We start from the raw sequence: 18,436 nt of genomic DNA, 5'->3' as shown, positions 1-18,436 counted from the left end.
CACAGTTCATTTTCTGTCTAATAGGTATTCACATTTTTATTAACATTTGGTAATGAGCTGAGGGTGTGTAACTGGAGATTGGGGACTACGTTTGTAGCTTCCTATGCAATGAATAAGCACTTTTAAAATTTGTTTTAACTGTTTATGGAGGTCCAGATAGGAGGGAAGTAAAATGTTAATAATTGACAACAATATTACCAATCAGTAAAGCAGTCAACTATTTACTTGTCTTTGGTCACTACTGTCCAGAATTATTAAAATATTTTGTAATTGTAGTGAGATAGACAATGAAGCACCTACATCTTCCCGTAAAATGGTGTTCCGTTTATCACTTGTAAACACAAGTTCAAGCGTCCCTTTGTCGTTTTCAGAGATGCAACCTCCTCTGAGAGCAACAACTTCTTCTTCGTGGAATGGGACATCCTTTTGCGGAAAGTCCCCCAGAATAAAAACATTCAGTGGATGACCTTCCTTGCCTTGGGCATCTGGATGCTCTGAAATATTTCACACAACAAATACATAAGGTTAAACACTTACAGTAGAACTAACAAACATCTGTCTAGTGCTCACTGTGCTACAATTCAGAATTTCGTAAAAATTTTGGATTTACTTCGAATTTTTACTTTATCAAACTTTAGAGGTTAACGTGCCCACTCATCTCATATACATTCATCCACACACTGTGTTCCATCCACCCCAAAATGAAGGAGAGTCATCCGGCATGTGGAATGGATCAAATTACACATCAGCTGGCACAGACAGACTGCAGACTGCTTATGTTTAGTACATCGACAACCACCGAGCCTCTCCCAAGTATGGGGTGGTCAATCCTTAATGCAACCACCTGGCGGGGAATTTGTTACCCTGCCAGCAGCCAGCCAGTGGCGGCACTGGTGGAGAGTACATTTCCCCTTCACTGCAAGGCTTTCATTTATGTAGAAATCTTGCACTTATTTGTTAGGTAACAAAACACTGTACTGATTGAAAGTGTTTCAAGTGAAATACAAGTATTCTATTCACTAATAGGGTATTTATGTACAATTTGTACATGCATACAGAATCAGTGCGTGCAGTAAGGAGATTATTTCGAGAGGAATTTCCTACTGTTGAAGGTCCTAATAGGAGTACAGTTCATTGACTGATAAATAAATTTCATGAAACAGGGAGTGTTCTTGAAAGGAAATATACACAGTCGCCTACGATACTTACAGAATAAATTCTGGATAACACTGAGCATGCTCTGGAAAGGTCTCCTAGAAAATCAGTTTGACATCTTTCTCACCAAACAGGAATTTGGTATGGCTCTGTTCAAATGGCTAAAAAGTTACTGAAGTTACAACGCTATAATGTAACTGCAGTGCACTAACTTCTACATCTACATCTACATCTACATGACTACTCTGCAATCCACATTTAAGTGCTTGGCAGAGGGTTCATCGAACCACAATCATACTATCTCTCTACCATTCCACTCCCGAACAGCGCGTGGGAAAAACGAACAACTAAACCTTTCTGTTCGAGCTCTGATTTCTCTTATTTTATTTTGATGATCATTCCTACCTATGTAGGTTGGGCTCAACAAAATATTTTCGCATTCGGAAGAGAAAGTTGGTGACTGAAATTTCGTAAATAGATCTCGCCGCAACGAAAAACATCTTTGCTTTAATTACTTCAATCTCAACTCGCGTAGCACATCTGCCACACTCTCTCCCCTATTACATGATAATACAAAACGAGCTGCCCTTTTTTGCACCCTTTCGATGTCCTCTGTCAATCCCACCTGGTAAGGATCCCACACCGTGCAGCAATATTCTAACAGAGGACGAACGAGTGTAGTGTAAGCTGTCTCTTTAGTGGACTTGTTGCATCTTCTAAGTGTCCTGCCAATGAAACGCAACCTTTGGCTCGCCTTCCCCACAATATTATCTATGTGGTCTTTCCAACTGAAGTTGTTCATGATTTTAACACCCAGGTACTTAGTTGAATTGACAGCCTTGAGAATTGTACTATTTATCGAGTAATCGAATTCCAACGGATTTCTTTTGGAACTCATGTGGATCACCTCACACTTTTCGTTATTTAACGTCAACTGCCACCTGCCACACCATATAGCAATCTTTTCTAAATCGCTTTGCAACTGATACTGGTCTTCGGATGACCTTATTAGACGGTAAATTACAGCATCATCTGTGAACAACCTAAGAGGTTCTGCTCAGATTGTCACCCAGGTCATTTATATAGATCAGAAACAGCAGAGGTCCCAGGATGCTTCCCTGGGGAACACCTGATATCACTTCACTTTTACTCGATGATTTGCCGTCTATTACTACGAACTGCAACCTTCCTGACAGGAAATCACGAATCCAGTCGCACAACTGAGATGATACCCCATAGGCCCGCAGCTTGATTAGAAGTCGCTTATGAGGAACGGTGTCAAAAGCTTTCCGGAAATCCAGAAATACGGAATCAACCTGAGATCCCCTGTCGATAGCGGCCATTACTTCGTGCGAATAAAGAGCTAGCTGCGTTGCACAAGAACGATGTTTTCTGAAACCATGCTGATTACGTATCAATAGATCGTTCCCTTCGAGGTGATTCATAATGTTTGAATACAGTATATGCTCCAAAACCCTACTGCAAACCGACGTCAATGATATAGGTCTGTACTTCGATGGATTACTCCTACTACCCTTTTTAAACACTGGTGCGACCTGCGCAATTTTCCAATCTGTAGGTACAGATATATCGGTGAGCGAGCGGTTGTATATGATTGCTAAGTAGGGAGCTATTGTATCAGCGTAATCTGAAAGGAACCTAATCGGTATACAATCTGGATCTGAAGACTTGCCCGTATCAAGCGATTTGAGTTGCTTCGCAACCCCTAAGGTAGATAATTCTAAGAAACTCACGTTAGCAGCTGTTCGTGTTTCAAATTCTGGAATATTCCATTCGTCTTCCCTGGTGAAGGAATTTCGGAAAACTGCATTCAATAACTCCGCTTTAGCAGCACAGTCGTCAGTAACAGTACCATCGGCACTGCGCAGCGAAGGTATTGACTGCGTCTTGCCGCTTGTGTACTTTACATACCACATGACCCCGAAAAAAGGTTGCGGTGTTTTGAATGGACTTTGAATAGGTTGCATGATGGAGAAATCGACCCTCACCTAACTTTCTTTTCTGACAAATTATGGTTCCATCAAAGTGGACACATTAATTCACAAAATAACTGTTACTGGAGTTCTGAAAAGCCTAACGTAATACACAATGAACCCCTGGATGATCAAAAAATAGGAGTGTGGCACACTATTAGCAGTGAAAGAGTAATGGACCTTCCCCCCCCCCCCAGGAATCAATTAACAGTGAGCAAAATATGTAAAACATTTTGGAGTATTTTTTTTCTTTTCTTTTCTTTCTTTTTTTCAATTGACTAAGAGAAAATGTGCTTCTGTATGCTTTCAGTAGGACTCTGTGATGGAATACACTGCCAACTTCTTACTACAGGAGATCCATGACATGTTTTAAGATAGAGTTATCAGAACAACATATGGCCTCCTCGTTCTCCCAATTTAATACCTTGTCATTTTTATCTATGGGGGCATTACAGAAAAAAGCATACAAATCAAATCCACACACTTTAGATGAACTTAAAAGTAATGTTCATTAAAAAATTGCTGCCATTTTCCAGAGGGAATTGCAGAGTATAATAAACAACTTCCTAAGCAGGTGTCAGAAATGCTTGAACAATGAAGGGAAGCAGTTCCCATCTCCTTGCTTAATATATGTGAGTAATTTCTTTCCCTTTTTTGGTTTTTATGTTACGTCTGTTGGAAATAACATATGTAACAAACCATGCTATATTTACTGTCACCCACACTTCGGGCACAGAAGCCGGCATGTCCCTAGCCGGCTGTATGCTGCGAAAGCAGTTGCGTTAACAATTAATCACTCTCTATAAACAAACAATGGAGTATTGTACACCATGTATAAACCAAAAGAAGAGATGTATTTGTTAAGATACTGGTCCTAGATTCAAGATGGGGGATGAATATCCTGATTTAGGGTTGCCTAAACCATTTCAAGTACATGGTTCTCGCTACGAGGCTACGATCATCCCTCTGTCGCATCCTCATCAAATACATCTGTATAAATTTACCTGTCTGTATACACTTTCCCTTTACACAACAGCTCTACAGCTACATTTTATTTGTTAATATTTCATTATCTGTGACTAGTTTCAGGGTCTGTAAATACTACTTACGTTTCTCCATATATTAAAGTGATCTCAAGATAAATAAATCACTGCAGGCTTACTACTGATAACTACAGGAATTACTTCTCACCCTTTCATCACTCAACTGATCACTCACCTGCTATTTTTTTTCTAACTCTTCAAATTATGCATTTATGCAACTATATGCAGAATACTATCATCTTTCTATATAGTGGTAAAGGTAAAGGCTGTTTAATGTGAATATTAGAGTTAACTGGAGCAGAACAGCATGTGTTAGAGGACAAGTGTAGTAAAAATTCCTAAAATACGGTAGAGAATCTGTGGTAACAGTCTAGGATCAAAATATGGATTGGAGAACCAGCACAACGTAACAGACATAAGGGTAAAGAGCAGAGAAGACTCATTATTCAGAAGGCCACATGAAAGAGTTCTGAACGTTCTCACCTATAAAAGTGCAGGCATATGCCATCCTCTGTCTGAGGCTTCACGATTGCAACACAGTGGACAAGATAAAAAAGTATTCTGACACAATTTCTCTTTATGTATGTATGAATGGTCTCTGGTGATAAAAATGATGGCTTATTGTAATTTTATCATTACATCGCACACAGCGATATAACTCAGAACTTGAACAAAGCATTGAAGTTGCTGGAGAAATATAGCACAGTATTTTTACTAACGTGTACATCAATTACCATTAATAATCTACTGCTTTGTGTTGTTTATATTCCTGCACGAACCTCTAGCTTCTGAGCTTCAAACACTGACAAAACTGCACCACTTAAACTGAATTACAAACCTGTGCATGCCTCCCACCGTCTCCTGCTGGTTCTACTACCATCACTTGCAGCAGTCCCCACCAACCGATACACGGTCTGGGTGAAGGCTTTCTCCAGACCATCCCATTTGTCACAGGCCCCAGCTGTACGCCTTCTACATTTACATCTACATTTATACTCCGCAAGCCACCCAACGATGTGTGTCGGAGGGCACTTTACATGCCACTGTCATTACCTCCCTTTCCTGTTCCAGTCGCATATGGTTCGCGGGAAGAACGACTGTCGGAAAGCCTCCATGCGTGCTCGAATCTCTCTAATTTTACATTCGTGATCTCCTCGGGAGGTATAAGTAGGGGGAAGCAATATATTCAATACCTCATCCAGAAACACACCCTCTCGAAACCTGGACAGCAAGCTACACCGCGATGCAGAGCGCCTCTCTTGCAAAGTCTGCCACTTGAGTTTGCTAAACATCTCCGTAACGCTATCACGCTTACCAAATAACCCTGTGATGAAACGCGCCGCTCTTCTTTGGATCTTCTCTATCTCCTCTGTCAACCCGACCTGGTACGGATCCCACACTGATGAGCAATACTCAAGTATAGGTCGAACGAGTGTTTTGTAAGCCACCTCCTTTGTTGATGGACTACATTTTCTAAGGACACTCCCAATGAATCTCAACCTGGCATCCGCCTTGCCAACAATTAATTTTCTATGATCATTCCACTTCAAATCATTCTGTACGCATACTCCCAGATATTTTACAGAAATAATTGCTACCAGTGTTTGTTCCGCTATCATATAATCATACAATAAAGGATCCTTCTTTCTATGTATTCGCAATACATTACATTTGTCTATGTTAAGGATCAGTTGCCACTCCTTGCACCAAGTGCCTAGACACTGCAGATCTTCCTGCATTTCGCTGCAATTTTCTAATGCTGCAACTTCTCTGTACACTACAGCATCATCTGCGAAAAGCCGCATGGAACTTCCGACACTATCTACTAGGTCATTTATATATATTGTGAAAAGCAATGGTCCCATAACACTCCCCTGTGGCAGACCAGAGGTTACTTAACGTCTGTAGATGTCTCTCCATTGAGAACAACATGCTGTGTTCTGTTTGCTAAAAACTCTTCAATCCAGCCACACAGCTGGTCTGATATTTCATAGTCTCTTACTCTGTTTATCAGGCGACAGTACGGAACTGTATCGAATGCCTTCCGGAAGTCAAGGAAAATGGCATACGATCGCTGTTTCCGGAATCCATGTTGATTCCTACAGAGTAGATTCTGGGTTTCCAGAAATGACATGATATGTGAGCAATAAACATGTTCTAAAATTCTACAACAGATCGATGTCAGAGATATAGATCTATAGTTTTGAGCATCTGCTTGGCGACCCTTCTTGAAAACTGGAACTACCTGTGCTCTTTTCCAATCATTTGGAACCTTCCATTCCTCTAGAGACTTGCGGTACATGGCTGTTAGAAGCGGGGCAAGTTCTTTTGCGTACTCTGTGTAGAATCGAATTGGTATCCCGTCAGGTCCAGTGGACTTTTCTCTGTAGAGTTATTTCAGTTGCTCCTGTTGCGCCTTCCATTAAGCTGTCATCTTAGTCTTCCCCTATGACCTAGCCTCTCCTGTCTAAATATCCCACTTACCTACATGTCATTTTCATTACCACCAGATTAAGTTTCCCCCTCCAGTTCATCCCCTGACCCATTCGTTTGCTTTACTGGCTCTCCCAGTCGTTCCCAAAATATGTCTCCCTCAGTTTCAAATAGTGGAAAATCCAGGATGGAATATGGCAACATTATGAAAAGGATAGTAGCAGAGATGCTGAGTCACAATAGGCACAACAAAAAGACTGTCAGAAAGTAAGCTTTTGACCAACAGGACCTTCATCGGAAATAGACAAAAAACACACGCACACAAACATGACTACGGTCTCTGGATGCTGAGGCCAGATTCAGAGCAATTATCCTTTTCATACTGTTTTCCTTCAGTTTCAAAATCCAAGCCTCACTGCAATAAGTCAACCAAAAGTGTCAGTACACACTGGTTGTAGACTTTCTCTTTCAGGAATATAAGAAACTTGGTTTTGAGAACTCTACTTTTCTTTACCACACTGCTACAGGTCAATTTTACTCTTATTTATTTATTTCCTGTTGATTCAGTTGTTATCAGAATAACTACACCCCAAGATGCAAATTTTATATACATATAAACATAGCATGAGTTTGTCAATATATAGACAGCTGATAGCAGTCTATGAAATGTTACATTTACCTTTGTTTGAAGTATTACACAATAACAGTAGCTGAGTAGCATAAGAGGAGCAGTGTTGGACTCTCTCCCCCCACCCCCTCATCCACACCCCCCCCCCAACCCCCCCCACCTTCCCCCAACCCCCCCCCCCCCACCACCACCACCACCACCACCACCCAAAAAAAGTAGGTGTTTCATTCTAATACCTAAAGCAAAAGCTAAAACTGTGATCACACTAAGAGCCTGTCTAAACAACAGAGTGCTTTACTAACTGTGGTCCTACTGGAGTTGGTACGCCACTGCTTTCCTCCAGCACTTGAACTTCCTCAACCAGTCAATTATAGGCAGACTACAGTGCAACTCGACATTTTGCACATTAACAGTCATTGCTGCAGATGAAAGAAGCAATAATTTACAGATATAAATCCTGCGACTGATAGAGGATTGCAACCGAGATACATCGACTTATTTAAAGTAATTAAGGATTAATTCCCATATTTCTCAGTTTGTGGAGATGCTCAATAGTCACAATCTGTAGTTAGTGTATTTTTCACAAATGCCTGCAGTGGCTGCTTCTGCCTATTAACATACAACTTGACTTATTTGACATCTCTGAAGGCTTTCTTTTAGAGTATGATGTGTTACAGAAAGTATGAACAAGTTCTTCTGTTCACTGTTGAAGTTAACCTGCACTAGAGGCAAACAGTACAGTGTCACCAACCAAATGAAGAGGAGTTCCCAATAATAAACATTGCTTCTTTGTCTCTCCAGTCCAAGGATCTGAAAACTTCCACAAAGATTTCTGCGAATAGTATTGGTGATACAAAATCTCTTTGCCTGACTACTTTTCCAATTGGAAATTTCTCACTATCCAGATGAAGTCTAATGGAAGCTGAATAATTATGTACTGTATGTATTATTCTGCACATTCAAAATTCTATTCTTCCAATCCTGTCAAAAGTGATGGAGAAAGTAACTACAACCCAGATTCAAAATTTTATTGTAAAAAGCAGTCAAGTAACCAATTTATAATCTAACAAAAACACTGGGTGCAGTGAACAGTTTAACTGAACGGATAAGCAAAATTTTGAATCTGGGTTGTAGCTACTTTCTCCAGCACTTTTGACTGATTGGAAGAATAGCATTTTGAATGTGCAGAATTATACACACAGTACATTACACTCCATCCTGAGTTTTCCATTGTTTGAAGATAAGCAAAGGATTAGATGAGATCTTACAAAAGCCATTGACTCTTGCTTACCTATAAATTAAACAATGGAAACTCCAGGTTGGAATATCAACAATGTTTGGAAAGGATAGATTGCTACTCAACATATAGACAATGCACTGAGCTGCAGACAGCCACAATGAAAAGACTGTTACACATTTAGCATTTGGCCAAAGTCTTCTTCAGAGAAGAAAAACACACACACACACACACACACACACACACACACACACACACACACACAAGCAAGCAAGCACACCTCACACAAACACCACACATATAAGACCGCCATCTCTGGCAACTCGGACCAGCAGTCTGGTTTTTCTTTACTGAGGGAGGCTTTGGACGAAAGCTAAATGTGTAACAGTCTTTTCACTGTGGCTGTCTGCAACTCAATGTGTCATCATTACCATGTTCTATAAATTAGATAAATATGGGATTAAGGACAACGCTATGGCTTATATTATACCTGCAAGACAAAAATTAAAGGGTAACTGACACTTCAAATTCAATAAATTAGGTTATTATTCTTCATGGAATACAGTGTCAAAAGGTGTGCCACAAGGTTCCATTCTACAGCCAATGTTTTTTCTGTTATATGTAAATTACTTACTGATAAATATAAATTGCCAATTAGTTCTCTTTGAAGACAATACTTTTCTTTTAATAGAAGCTGATAATGCAGAAAATATTCTAAGCTCTACTGTGAGTACACTCAAAACACTAGAAAACTGGATCCAATTAAATGTGTTGAAGTTGAGTATTGCAAAAATCAACACAGTATATTTGAAAACCACACATTCAAAATGTGTAGAGCTTAAAATATAGCATAACAATCAGCTTATGGGAAAAATTGATATGATCGGATTCCTTGAATTAAATCTGAACAAGAAGTTAATCTGGACTATATACTTTTACATTCTATCAAATAAATTAAACAGTTTTCAGTTTGCAAATATGATAGTTATTTTCAATCATCATTAATTAGGTATGGTGTTCTGAAGGAGCACAAGAAAACTGTCAGCTACATGTGTACTGCACAATGAAAATAAACTTGTCACTCATTATTTTGAAAAAATACAAATCCAAACCATTCCCTCCCTATACATTAGCAAAATTATAATATCATTATACAGGAGACAAAAACTATGTGAGAAGAATCATTTTAGGCACACTTAAACATAAGAAATAAAGAGAATTTTATAGTTTCCACACACCAATAGAAATTGTATGCACAGTCACCATGGCGTATGAGGACGAAAACATACAATCAGCTAATAGGAATAAAACATAACATGAAGCTAGGTCATCTAAAAATAAGGCTCCACAAGATTTTGTAGAGAACGTTTTACTATCTGGTACAAGAATTCATGGAGGGTAAACAGACAATGTGAGCTAGCTGTAACTTTAGTAACAATTTTTTTTTCTATGACAAAACTGCATTATTATTAGGATATTGTTACTAGTAACAGTTCTCCATTTCAGCTGAAATTTTACTAAAATGTTTGACTTGATTTACATTATTTATGTTTTGGCATTAATTAATTACAATTCACACTTCATATTGGCTGAATAAATGCTCTGTTTCTCTGAGAAAGTTAGTACAGATTTTGTTGAAACAAGCCAAAAGCTATATCAAAATCTGAAATCTTAAAGTGGTAACTCAGAGTCATCTCTCCATCTTATAATTTTGTTCAAGACTTACAACAGTTCTACAGGTCCACACTTTAAATCCACCCCTAAAGCTAGCTGTTGATGATGATTTTGATAAACATAGGTACATTACAAAGAGGAGGCTGGCAGGTCTCTACAGTTTCATGCCTTGTCTGTCTCCTTTCTTGCATAGCACAGTAGTTACAGCTATGTTGCAGTTTTGGGGAACTGTCATCCATTGCACACATTCAATGAGCAAATTCGAAAGTCCCATTTGTATTACTTTTCCTCCATCATTCACATCGAGGGAAAAAAAGTCCTCTCCTGGTGCCCTTTCTTTCTTCAAATGCTGAATGGCATTAAACACTTTGTGGAGATCGTCAACTACCCATGACTCTGGAACAAGGAGTGCTCTATCTTTAGTCAGTGAGGTTTGGAACCAGTGTGGACTCTTGTTGTTGTTTGTGAGTGCTCTGCTATGTTTCATGTGATCATGCATTAATAAAGGTTGTTTGGACTGCAAAAGGTTGGTTACTTCCATGATGTAGAAGTAGCTGTTCAGATCGCTCTCAAGAAGTAGGAGGTGAGATCACTTGTTATAGGCAATGGCACTTCAAACCATCACACCTGGCATTTGTCCACTACGCCGCTCGACAATACAGTCTGCCTGACTGCATTCACCGTGACGGCATCAAACACGTATGCTGTAGGGCAAGTTGAAATGGGACTTGTCCAAAAACACTACATTTAGCCATTCAGCATACTGGTGTTGTCGTTCAGGTTCCTATTGCTTTGGTGGGTTCTGTCAATGCAAGCCGATGGAATGGCTTGTATGCCACCAGTCCAGCGCACAGTAGACGGCGTCGAACTGTCGATGAAGACATGCACACCTGTTGCAGTGCTCCAACATCGCGTCAACTCTGAACGAAGCTGTCCTGTCCATTATGGCCAAGCAGACAAGATTACAGTCATTTTGCACTGTGGTCACATAGTGTCGTCCAGTTCCCTGTCAGTGCTGTGTACAGCCCTCTTCTCTTCACTGGTTCCATGTACACCTCACTGTTGAAGTAGTATGCCCTGTATAGCCGCAATGTCAGAGAATGACACATCCGCCTGACAGAAATGAATTCTCCTGCTCCTTTTGAATGCACTGACATAATGATATTCCACCCTGTGATTTCGGTGAGGCATAGTGGCACTCAATTAAATGTTTCCATTTCATACGGCGGCTCCACATTGACTGAGCATTGTGTAACACTGACCTATTTTGTCGCACAGAAGTGGGTGCTGTTGAGCCTAAAACCACACCACCACTCTGCCACTTAAATCATGTCTTATTATTGTGGCGTGTTGCAGGCCACTGCTTCTGAGTGTTTCACTTTTCACAAACAGGAGTGTATTTTAATGTGACAGGGTGTTGTAGTTGTCCCCTCCATTATTAAACACTACTCTGAGTTCTCTACATAATCTTTAATTCTGCAGAATGCATTACTTATATGTGTGTTTCAACCGCATTTTTATACATACACATCAAGAAAAGTTTTGCATCAGATCGGTTCCGAGACTTCCGGAACCTGTACAGAAAATTGGAATAGAGGTCAACATTAACATCATTTCCGCTCTTTTTATTGCTCATGAAAACCACACATTGCATATTGTATCACAACACAGTGAGACCTTCAGAGGAGGTGGTGCCCCAATAGCACATCCTCTTGCATTGATGCATACCTGTATTCGTCGTGGCATACAATCCACAAGTTCATAAAGGCACTGTTGGTCCAGGCTGAACAGCAATTCGGTATAGATTCCTCAGAATGGTTGGTGGGTCAAGTCGTCCCTAAAAAGCCCTTTTCAATCAATACCAGGCATGTTCAATATGTTTCATGTCTGGAGAACATGCTGGCCACTCTAGTTCAGCGATGTCGTTATCCTGAAGGAAATCATTCACAAGATGTGCACGATGGAGGCACGAATTGTCATCCATGAAGACGAATGCGTCACCAATATGCTGCTGATATGGTTGCACTCTCTGTCGGAGGATGGCATTCGCATATCGTACAGCTGTTACGGTGCCTTCCATGACCACCAGCAGCCTACATAGGCTCCACATAATGTCACCCCAAAACAGCAGGGAACCTCCACCTTGCTCCACTCATTGGACAGTGTGTCTAAGGCATTCAGCCTGACCGGTTTGCCTCCAAACATGTCTCCGACGATTGTCTGGTTGAAGGCATATGTGACACTCATCAGTGAAGAGAATGTGATGCTAATCCTGAGTGGTCCATTCGGCATGTTGTTGGGCCCATCTGTACCATGCTACATAGTGTTGTGGTTGTAAAGATAGACCTAGCCATGGACGTAGGGAGTGAAGTTGCGCATCATGCAGCCTATTGAGCACAGTTTGAGTCGTAACACGACGTCCTGTGGCTGCACGAAAAGCATTATTCAACATGGTGGCATTGCTGTCACGGTTACTCCGAGCCATAATCTGTAGACAGCAGTCATCCTCTGCAGTAGTAGCCCTTGGGTGGCCTGAGCAAGGCATGTCGTCGACAGTTCCTGTCTCTGTATCTCCTCCATGTCTGAAAAACATCGCTTTGGCTCGCTCTGAGACGCCTGGACGTTTCTCTTGTTGTGTGCCCTTCCTGGCACAAAGTAACAATTCGGACATGATTGAACTGCAGTACTGACCGTCTAGGCATGGTTGAACTACAGACAACATGAGCCGTGTACTTCCTTTCTGGTGGAATGACTGGAACTGATCAGCTGTCGGATCCCCTCCGTCTAATAAATGCTGCTCATGCCTGGCTTTTTACATCTTTGGGAGGGTTTAGTGTCATCTCTGAACACTCAAAGGGACTGTGTCTGTGATACAATATCCACAGCCAATGTATATCTTCAGGAGTTCTGGGAACTGGGGTGATGCAAAACTTTTTTTGATGTGTGTAGGTTTATTCTAGTAATCTTTCCAGATACTTGGGCAATTTATTAAGTAATTTTATTCCCTGACAGAAAATGCTGCTTTCAATTTTGTGTTTGTTTTTCCATAGTAAATGTAAGTCCAAACTGGCTTTTATTTCACAATTATGTACAGAACTACTAGTGAAATATTTAATCATGTTTTCCCTAATATGAACCACAGATTGACAGATGTACTCACTTTGTGCAGTATGGATACCCCTTCTTTAAATAGTTCTTTGCAAATAAGTCCAACTATTACTTCTAATTATTAGTCTTGTGGTCCTTTTCTGCAGTTTGAAAACTGTATCCCTGTTTTGTGTCTTAGATCCCCAGAAAAAATCCAATTCTCTGGTGCGGCAATGTCAATGATCCACATTTCCTTTTTCTCCAAAATTGCGATTTCTGGTGTACTGCAGTGTGTTCCAAAATTTGATCCGTCAGAAGTCTGAATTCCCACAGAAATTTGGTACGTTTGTTTTTGAATAATTTTTACGGATGCGGTCCCACCTTTTCCTTGGCAGCAGCAGATGATAATTTTGGCGTAAGTTCCAGTGGGTGTTTCACGCAACAGCATTATACTCTTCTTGTACTCAGTGTGACCAATATTTATGCAACAGTTAATAGTTTCCTCAGCTTCTTACTAGAGTCTGCACTTCTGTCAATTTCACCATTCTGGTGCTGATGGCATTAGTACTGATGGGTTGTTCCTGTGCAATAAAAATCTGTCCTTCAGTTTCCTTCTTCAGGGTACCATTGGTCAGCAAAGACCAGGTCTTTTCTTATCTACTTTGCCTTCAATCATGTCCTTAAACTAACCATGTAACACTTTATTGTGTAGGCTGTCAGTCCAACACTAGAGTGAAGCTTCCTGGTATTGATTCTTGGTTTGCTGAATTCTGAGAAGTTTTCTGTTGATGTTTTCAGTCTGATCTGATTGTCAACTGTCTTCCACACACTCTGCCAAGGTGTGCTTTTCTTCTCACACAAGTGAACAGCCTACAATCTTGCTCCCACTAGAATTGAAATTATTTCTGATAATCTCAATTTATTGAAATAATTTTACATACCATCTACTACAACCAGATGAGCAATATCCTCCTGGTCCTGCGTGTCAGCATGCAGAACTCGAACCTGGAAAATTAAATTATGCTATCATTAATGGAATTATTTAATTTCCATCATTAATGAATTTCCAGGGATAAAACACAAGACGAGATTAACAGTTAACGAAGTATTAAGTCTACAATTTTGTTTTGCTTACACAACTCTTTCTCAAAGTTCGATGCTTTATTGTGAAAAACTTGCAAGAAATTTACTATTCAAAGTAGTGGCCATCATGGGCCACTGCTTTCGCCCATCTTTCAGGCAGCATACAAATCCTGTGGCAAAAGAAATAGGTGTCTTTTGAGGAAATCCACAAATTGATCCAATTTTGCACTCATTTGTACGATCAGAGATGCTGGTCGGCCAGGTCGTGAGCAATTGATCAAATAGGTGGTAGTCAGAGAGAGCAATACCTGGAGAACAGGGTGAGTGGGATAGGACTTCCCATTTCAATGTTTCTAAGTACATTTTGATGGGTTTTGTGACATGAGGATCAAGCATTGTTATGTTGCAAAATCACCTTTTCTGGCCTATAGCTCCATTTAGGCTGTTTGTCTTTCAGTGCTTGGCTCACACACAAAAATTGCTTTTGATAATAATCTCCTATAATCGTTTCTGTTGGTTTCAGTAGCTTTGAAAACCTTCTCTCTTCCAGCACTGTGCAGGTCTTCAAAGTCAAAATCAGTGTTCTTGAAGTGCTGAAACCATTCTTTCACTAACGGGTGCCTCACCATAGCTCTTACCCAGCTTTTTAAGAGCCTCAGCCACAGATTTCCTCATGCTAAAGCAGAAAACGAAAAACTTCCCACAAATGATGAGAATTTGTGTCATAAGCTGACATCTTCAATCGAGAATAACTATGATGCAATCACAAATCGACTAACATTTTGATGGCATTATGTTTACAAATGTCTAAGCGTATTGTATGACACTGAGACCTACCACCTGCACCGCAACTTGCCGCAACTGCCACCTATTGCGAAATGTATGAAACCAGAATTTCCCTATGGATGGAGCTAGCCGTCAATGAAGGGCCCGTGAGACTGCATCTGCAGCACCATCTGCTTCCCATAATGGCTGAAGACTAATGTCAACACACAGTAACCCAAGTTCCACACATTGGTATCGGTTTCAAACCCGTAAACATGTCGAGTTTTGTGCCTCTAAACGATTTGCGGACAGCACTGTTTTTCATTGGAAGAAAGCTCTTGCCGAGTCACTTTGAATGCTTGTCAAAGCTTTCAGCAAGCATGCTCTTGGGAAAACAGAATGTTTCAAAAAATTCAAAAGTGGTGATTTTGACACAAGAAATGACGAGCACGGAAAACCACCAAAAAAGTTTGAAGACAACAAATTGCAGACCGTATTGGATGAAGATGATACTCAAACTCAACAGGAACTCACGCAACAACTGAATATGATGTAGAAACCCATTTCTCTTCGGTTGAAATCTACGATAAAGGTGCAGCAAGTGGGAAAACGGGTTCCACGTGGACTGAATGACAGACTGTAAGCAACTCGAAAGAGCACTTATGAAATGAAATGGTGCTCACCGGATACAAAAGAAAGTTGTTTCTCCTTCAAATAGTGACAGGTGATGAAAAATGGATCCTTAGCGCCATAAATCATGGGTGAATCCAGGCAAACCATCGACATCCACTGCAATACAAAATCACTTTGGAAAGAAGACAATTCTCTGTGTTTGGTGTGATCAGAGGGGTGTCAGCTATTATGAGCTGCTAAAACCTGGTGAAACTGTTAACACTGATCGCTACCACAGCAAATGATCAATTTAAATTGAGCATTATGTGAAAAACGAGTAGAATATGGAAAATCGCAACACAAAGTCATATTGTTCCATGATAAAGCCCAATCACAAACAGAAAAATGGGTCAGGAAAACGAGTTCGAAAATACTAGGGCATGCAGCTTACTCACCAGACTTGGCTCCATCCTATTATCATCTGTTTGCTTCACTGGGAGACACTCTCACTGAACAACGTTTCGATTTCTATGAAAATGTACAAAAATGGCTCACTGACTGGTTCGCTTCAAAAGAAGACCTGTTTTGTTTTTGGCATGGCATTCATAGCCTGCTGTAGAGGTGGGAGAAATGTATAAATAGCAATGGAGATTATTTTGAATAAAATATCGTCTATGAGTTTCAAACAACAGACATGTAATTATTGCAACCAAATTCCAGCTTCAACTTCTACACCTAGTAAAAGTCAAAGGAAAGAATAGTTCAAGCATTCACAGAGCCACATTTTTGACATAAATATCCCAAAATAGGGTAAACAAGTCATCCAGATTTTGTTATAGCTGCAGCAATAGGATTCAGTTTGCACTAAGCGCTTGTTCATTTTACTATGCATTTCTGAGTGGAAGTAAACATATAGGCCTATTAGCTTTCATGTGTGAGCTTCAGTATTTTATTTTTAATTTATAAGTAAACATATAGGCCTATTAGTTTTCATGTGTGAGCTTCAGTATTTTATTTTTAATGTACTCACTTCTGAGTTCCCACGAGGTTCACACCATGATAAATGCCACAGGTGACTGGCTCACTAGACTTGCAAAAATCTAACTCAGCAATGTCTGGATAATTGTTATATTACTTGCAACCACTCCATCAATAAGATTTATTAATAATCATAAAAAACTTCTGCAGTATGGGAAACTAGCACCACTCATTCATTCAGCATTCACTACATTTAACAGACCCCATACAGGAGGTGCATACTGAGGGATGTGAACCAAGTCACAATATTCATCAACAAAGGACAAGTAAATGACAAAACCTTAATCTGCATATTGTATTAACAATAAACTATCACCATATTGCTTAACAGTATTAACATTTTTGCAGCCTAAATTGAATCAAGTAAATCAAAAAGGAAGCTGCTACACTGAAGAAGCTGCTGCCGTCCCGGTGACGTAGCTCAGTGACTATCAGTTTTACAGCTAAATAACTGCAAGTCACTGGGTCTAAAATTAATTACCAATAGCTGTTGCAATAACAATCCAAAGCTGGACATCAGAAATTCTAGGTTCCTGCAGTAAGTGTTATCTGACAGGATATCTACATTAAAGCCTCCACAAATAATGATTCCCCAGCAAAGTCTGCATAATCTCATTAAAATTGTTTTTAGCTGCATTGTGAAGGCTACAACAGTTCCTGCTGGGTCCTGTAACCTGTCAGTATTACACGACGGCATGTTTCTTTATCTACTACTACAGTACAGCATTCAAAAAGCTGTCCATCACAACTTTCATTAAACTTGAGAGCCTCACACTTAATTCCATCTTTCATATATAGAGCCACTCCCTGTTTTTGTTATTGGTTTTATAATTGTATGATACTAGCTTGTATCCATCATGATGGATCTGTTCATTTTCAATGATTTCCACGTGTGGTGGTCTCATACAACAAGTCTGCTCTAATTCCATATGCACTTTCATTTTCCTGTAGGTTCAAAATGGTTCAAATGGCTCTGAGCACTATGGGACTTAACATCTATGGTCATCAGTCCCCTAGAACTTAGAACTACTTAAACCTAACTAACCTAAGGACAGCACACAACACCCAGCCATCACGAGGCAGAGAAAATCCCTGACCCCGCCGGGAATCGAACCCGGGAACCCGGGCGTGGGAAGCGAGAACGCCACCGCACGACCACGAGATGCGGGCTTTCCTGTAGGATATGAGAATTTCATACTTTTTATAAACGGGATTTCAATTACAGCAGCCACAGTTCTCAGTTTCAGAAAAATTTTTACTTTACTTACATTCTTACCTGGCATCCATTCTTAGATTTGTTCACATGTCTAGTTAGTCCTACCTGTCAGCAAAACATCTGATGTGGACTTGGGTAGTTGAGTACAGATGCAAAAGTTGTCAGCAGTTCCCAGAAAGCTAAAAGTCCCAATGGCTGAAACACAGGATGTAGGTTGCTGCTCTGTACTGGAGAGAGCCTCAGGAACCTGTCGAATTAACTGTGGCACCTCAGCTGCTTTTGTTATAGCCTGGAACCCTGTCACTGCTGTCCCTTCCAATATGCTCAACCTCAGAAGCTGATCTGCTTGAAAGCGAGGACTGTGCAGTGAAGAATATGTGGATATCTGGACATAGAATTTGTGTAGCGGCTGTGCAGCTGCCCCTCTACACCTCGATAACAGATATATGGCAACACGACTGTATCACCAAT

At 40.3% G+C, this 18,436-nt stretch overlaps 1 protein-coding gene across 4 annotated transcripts in view; it reads right to left on the bottom strand.

The window, feature by feature from the left end:
• LOC126243676 (uncharacterized) overlaps window positions 1-18,436 on the bottom strand; it is a 226,470-nt gene that overhangs the window by 177,505 nt on the left and 30,529 nt on the right. For all 4 annotated transcript variants that reach the window (XM_049948180.1, XM_049948181.1, XM_049948178.1 and 1 more), the window contains exons 2-3: window positions 14,193-14,256; window positions 301-494 (exon numbers count right to left, since the gene is read on the bottom strand). In XM_049948180.1, the coding sequence (XP_049804137.1) occupies window positions 301-494; window positions 14,193-14,256 (258 nt within the window). The remainder of the gene's footprint in view (window positions 1-300; window positions 495-14,192; window positions 14,257-18,436) is intronic.

The sequence above is a fragment of the Schistocerca nitens genome, chromosome 1 (assembly GCF_023898315.1).
Source record: "Schistocerca nitens isolate TAMUIC-IGC-003100 chromosome 1, iqSchNite1.1, whole genome shotgun sequence".
NCBI classification, from domain to species: Eukaryota; Metazoa; Arthropoda; class Insecta; order Orthoptera; family Acrididae; genus Schistocerca; species Schistocerca nitens.
This window is presented reverse-complemented; position numbering and strand designations above follow the sequence as displayed.